General features: G+C 36.7%; 1 protein-coding gene across 2 annotated transcripts; it reads left to right on the plus strand.

Moving 5' to 3' along the window:
• Window positions 1-2187: 2187 nt before the first annotated feature.
• On the plus strand, window positions 2188-5417 carry pex19 (peroxisomal biogenesis factor 19). 2 transcript variants are annotated; one of them, XM_076984827.1, is made up of 8 exons: window positions 2188-2298; window positions 2684-2772; window positions 2898-3060; window positions 3145-3230; window positions 3403-3576; window positions 3760-3918; window positions 4108-4152; window positions 4293-5417. In XM_076984827.1, the coding sequence occupies exons 1-8, from the start codon at window positions 2238-2240 to the stop codon at window positions 4377-4379; spliced, it is 864 nt and encodes a 287-aa protein (XP_076840942.1). In that variant the 5' UTR covers window positions 2188-2237; the 3' UTR covers window positions 4380-5417. The 2 variants fall into 2 exon arrangements, with proteins under 2 accessions (XP_076840942.1, XP_076840943.1); XM_076984828.1 differs by lacking the exon at window positions 2188-2298 and adding an exon at window positions 2336-2487.
• Window positions 5418-6000: the final 583 nt, after the last annotated feature.

Genomic DNA, 6000 nt, shown 5'->3' on the forward strand with positions numbered 1-6000 from the left:
TTGCAGCTTTTTAAAAGTTTCGCTCCTTATTCAGAACTTCATGGCTTAAATTGATTTCTTACTCCTAGCTTATTGTTTGGTGAATTACAGTAAACTAGAGTAAACTAGTCCAAGGGAGTCTTGATACATTTACTGTGCACATTTTACAGAAATAGAGGAACTATTAACGTAATCAAGATGTGATCATCATAATCAAGAACTGATTGGCATTGTGAAAATACAAAATTAGGCTAAAATTTGATTTTTAAAAACAGTGGAGGTATACTGAAGTATACTGAATAATGAAATAAGAAGTCACTGAGAACATACTCTGTACTGAAATGAAAGTTTGGTTTTAGAAATGGAATAGGATGTATAGAATTCTCAAATATGAAAACCAATTACTTTATGAGTTAGACCTCATTAGTTGTGAGTGGCCACCATCACTGTTGATTGCTGCAAACTGCTAGTTGAAAACTTAATCCTTAAAAGCAATGTCAACATTTGTAACAGATGCAACATTGTGGTCATGAATGTAGTGAATGAATGCCTCCGTGGTGAATATGCAGTGGATGAATCTCTGCTGTGTTACTTACAGACCAAGAGATCTTTCCAATAATCAGTGACCATGTATGCCAAATTACTGCATTTACAGCAATTACTGTGGCTATATGTTCTCAGGCACTACAAGTGACCAGGAATCCTGCTGACCATTCAAATTTTCCATGACCACCTTTACTTTTGTAACTATGATTTTAATTGGCATTCCCAGAACAGTGCATACACAGTAGATTGCTTCTGCCCACAATGTCATGAGGTGTGATTTAACTGTCAGACTGATCAATGCACATGTTATAAAACACAAGTTGGCCCAGGATATCACTACACCCCTAAAAGAGTGACTGGTACCAGATGCAAATCTCAGATTAATCTCTGTCTCCAAATCTAGTCAAATTATGTTTACCAGCCACAATGAATGCTATTGTTTTAAATGTGACAAAACCTTTCATCCAAATCTTCCACCCAAACAGAAGACACCCAGAAGGTTCATTTCTGCACCTCATTCATAGTGGTTCATCCATCTGGTTGAAGACAATTTCTGTTGCTTATTTGGGTTATCACCAACCAGGGGCTTTTTGAGGGTGGCCTTTGCAACTGCTTCCCTCCGCCACGGACAATTATGTCTGTACCAGTTTGGGTTCTATGCACATTAGTCTGGAAGGCAACTGAAAATTCACAAATTGCATGGAGGAATATAGATGTCACCTTTTTCAATAATATTTCTAAAAAACAGGGCCATTTTCCAAGCAGCCTTTAGATTCAAGAATTGAGTTTTATTGTTTTTATGCTGTATGCAATAAACAGTTACAATGTTTAACTGTTATAAATAAATAATAAACATAAAATATGTTAATCAGAAAAATAAAATAGTATATTATCTGGTAGATTGCCTAAAACATGTTCAATAAAATACATTAAATGGTGTATTATTAAATGTAAAGTTGTTCAATGAAATGTAACATTCTAGGCCTGGAGCTGAATCAGCAGGATAATTGTACTGGTCATACATTAATTAATGAGGGCCTAACAGAAATATTCCAAACAGAGACATGTATGGTGACCATAATATGAATTATGACAATCATGTGATTCAACAGGATGTTGTGTGCAACAGCCATAAGAATACATTGCTCTAGAATTTCAAATGTGAAAAAAGGTGAAAAGGCTCAACTGTGTTAGAAATACTAATGATAGCACTAATATTTCACAGATTGACAGCAATGCTGCCTCTGAGGGATATCAAAGTGGAGCTACAAGTTCAGAAGTCCCAAGGATAAAAAATCTGCTGCCAAACTGTTTGAGTTAAATCCACCCAAATAAGGTTTCACTTAAATCTCCAGTTTAAATCAATGGAATTCCAGCCCCAGACCTTCTTCCCTGATCAAGGATCAATATTAAACTGAGCTCTAGGTACATGTGGGTGAGAGAAATGTATGAGAAAGGAAGTCATATAAACTGCATAAGCACCACCTTGGTAGTTAATAAATATATTGTTCAGGTGGCATCTGTTGAAGAAATATTTAGGAAAACTCTAGAAATTTCAGCTTATTTAAGTTCTTAAAATCCAAGGTTCTGTATTTTAACATGTATAACATAATCCTCTTCATTATGAATGTATTTTGAAATAGCCTATCTAGTTTCATTGGTTTGACCCTACGTCATCACCCTGCGACAATATACTGTCGTTGACATGCAAGATGGCGTCCGCATCAGAAAATAAGGACGCACAAGATACAGAATTGGATGAATTATTGGACAGTAAGCTTTGGAATTACAACTGGAATGTAACAATCCGTGATGATAATCCAGCCCTTTGTGTTCTGTGCAAATAAAATCACGAGTTATCGCCAGCTAGCTCACGCTAGCTAAGGTCATGTAGCATAGCTAGTTAGCTCTGTAGCTAGCTGTGTTGTTTGTACAGTACGTTAACACTTGGACACATTAACAGTTGAGTAGTTTAGTTATTCGCAGCAGACAGACATTTCTCCGTGATCACACTCCCCATAAATCAGTGCCCTATTGCTTTACTTTCGAGATTTTAAATACTCTCTCGTAGTTCACAGCACACACTTTATGTCACAGACATAATTGTACCTACACCTTTGCCATGTCCCTTCTCTCTATCTGTCCATCTGTGGTTCAGGTGCATTGGATGACTTTGAGAAGACTAATGTACCCCCTGTCGCCACTAACGTGGGTGCAGCTCCCAATGCGGAGACAAAGGGACAAAAGGTACTCAGTCACTGTCACATTTCCTCATTGTACTGATCTGCATTCTCCCATTATACGCTCTGTTTATGTAGTGTGTGTATTGGTGTCAGATCTGAGTGTATGCTTGTTTGTCCCTTTGTCCACAGCCATCTTTGATGGAAGATAATCAGTTTTTCGAGTCTCTTTTTGAAGGGGAGATGGCTGATCATGCCCGTGAAGAATGGGAGAAAGCAATGGCTGAACTAGCTCAAGAAGAACCAGAACTACTACAGCAATTTCAGAAGCTTTCCGAGGCTGCAGGCAAAGTGGGTATGTCATCACGTGGATCTGGGCGAATGCAGAAGATGTATTCTGGGCTCTTCATAATTGTTTAACATCATTTCCTTAATTCAGGCACAGATGCAGCTTCTCAGCAAGAATTTGCTTCCTGTCTTAAAGACACTCTTAGTGGTTTAGCGAAAAACACTGATAACCTGCAGGTAATAAATAAATTTGACTGTATGAAACAAAGCTGAATTCAGCTGTATGAATGTGCATTTTATGGACAAATACTTTCCAAAAAAGAGATGTAGTTAATTTTTTGTTTTCGTATATATCACTGGGACACTGATGAGTAAAGCCACAGCTGTTTCTCCCCATTCTGTGTCTAAGGCTTCTGGATTGGGAGGAGAAGATCTGGCCAGAACTTTAGAAGGGCTGGGATTAGATGAAAGTAGTGAGGGAGGTGGGGAGGATGGCAATATTCTGCCCATCATGCAGTCCATCATGCAGAACCTTCTGTCAAAGGATGTCCTCTACCCATCTCTCAAAGAAATCACAGAAAAGGTGAGCTTAATGTGTGGTCATAGTATAAGTTTTCAAATACAGATTCCAACCTGTAGCTCGATTCTTTACATGGTTATATTCTGCTGTTCACACACATTTACATTTGTTTTGAGAAAAATTGAATCTTTTCAGTGTTTGCTCAAATAAGTAATAGCTAACAGAATGTAACTTACTTGCATTTAGTATCCTGACTGGTTGAACACCAACAGACATTCCCTCCCCCCTGTGGACGTCCATAGATATGAGCAGCAACACAAAATTATGGGAGAAATATGTATCCAATTTGAAAGAGATGGAGATGGTGAAAGCAACTTTGAGAACATTCTAGAACTTATGCAGAAGGTAAAAATCCCTGTTTCTGTGTAAACAAAACTGAAAAAACCTCCTATTTTGTACTTTTATTTTTGTGTGTTAGCACATTGACTTGGATTACAGTGCTTTTAACTTGTTCAGTGATTTGTACACTGTGCAGTTGGGGTGCCGACCTTTAAACATTGCCACTAACATTTAGTCTCAAATTCTGCCATTCAGTTACAAGACCTGGGCCAACCACCAAAAGAACTGGCTGGGGAGGCAGTGAGTCCTTCTCTTCTGAAAATGTTCTTTTAAAATTAATGTATAACCCCAGAAAATAGCTGGCTTCAATACTACGTTTACAGCTTTGAGTCCAAGAGTCTCTTAAGACTAAATTATCTGCATATGTTTGTTTTCCTCAGCCACCTGGTTTGAACTTTGACCTGGAGTCTCTGCATCTTCCTGGAACACAAGGAGCAGCGGGAACTGAGCAATGCATAGTCATGTGATTGGACTGAGGTTGCTGTGTTTTCACAGTATGATGTAAAGTATATGCTAGAGAACGCTCTATTCTCCACACTCTCTCTGTGTACAGGTTGGAACTGTGGAGCATGTCTGAATTGTACAGACCTTTAAAAGATGTATTTCTTTCACATTTCATTTCTTCTCATTGGTACTAAACAGCTTGTTAGTTTTAATGCAGGTTTGGTATTTTCCATATAGGCAGTTAGTTTGTCAAGAGATTTCCACCTAATGACATATTTAACAGCTGGAAAATTGTGCCTGTATTGTCATTATGACATAAAAATAATACTATAAGAGGTGGGTGATGAAGCTTTAAAAGTGTCATTTTAAAAATTAAGTATAAAGCTGTAGGCTTTCAAAGGATGGATGATCAATCTGTGTGTAATAATCACATTAATATTAATTTCATGCACTATGGTTATATTGATAAAGATTTTACATATAATAACAATGCCTCCTTGATTGGTGCATATTAAAACCTTATTCAGCTGTGTGGTTTTAGAAATCTAATTGGTGGCCAAAATAGACTTTTCAAATTATTTTCCTAATAATAAAGTGAATTAAGAGCAGATGACTATGAAAGTATACGCTAGATAAATGACAGTTAGGGCACTCCAGTAAACCTGGAGCCCAGTATGCCTCAATTAAAATGTCATATTTTACAGGTATTTCTTTTCAGCACTCTGTCTTGTATTAGCTTTCTAAAACAATGAGATTATTTCTGAATATACCTCAGAGAAAGGGTAGGAGACTAAAAAGACCATTTATTTTGAAATGTGGGTGGATTTATAATTTTATAGGTCTATGTGTATACAGCTGTTAGAAGTATTTGTGTAAGTTGGTACAGTGTACAAGACCTCTGAGGTTGAGGAAATGGAGCAGAAGAAAAGTGGACTTACACTCAGGGGTTTCAACACCACACATGTAAAACACTTGCACTGAATTCAGTCATTCTGTCATCTGCATTCTGAATTCTGTCATCTATATAGTGTGGAAAATGAAATAAAAGAAAAAAGAATGTATGTACTATGTTGCTGTCTTCTGTTTGTAGATTTGCATAAACAATAGCTGCACTATTACATTTTTACATGTTTACATTTATAAACAATATTTTTATTAAAGGGGAATGTACAGCTTAAGATATTACAACAGGGCAAAAACAGCAAATATAGCATTCATGTCAAGAATATTTGAATATTATTTTAATTACCCACAAAAGCTTGGAAAAACGTGAGTGTTTTTAACACAGTGTAATTTATTATTACACTCATTTTTATTGATTATTTTTTCTTGGTAATGTTTACAGTTGTAAGTTATTTGATTTGCTATTTGACTGTAGTTGCTAAAGTTAAATATGAACGCTGTGCGGTCAGACCTATATCCCCACGACCCTATTTTCCCTCAGTGAAGTTTAGTAATCACTTCACAGATGTTCCAGGCAAAGGTTTAGCCCAAAGTGGGAAACATTAACGTTTATTTTAGAAAATATATTAGTATGTATTTAATTACGCTTTAAATAAGTTTTATTAAGGTTATTAATGAGGGGTGGGGGATGTTGTCTTTACATCTGTCTATGGACCTGGTGACGTGGAGGTTCACGGTGGC

Source organism: Brachyhypopomus gauderio, unplaced genomic scaffold (genome assembly GCF_052324685.1).
Source record: "Brachyhypopomus gauderio isolate BG-103 unplaced genomic scaffold, BGAUD_0.2 sc34, whole genome shotgun sequence".
Classification (NCBI taxonomy): Eukaryota; Metazoa; Chordata; class Actinopteri; order Gymnotiformes; family Hypopomidae; genus Brachyhypopomus; species Brachyhypopomus gauderio.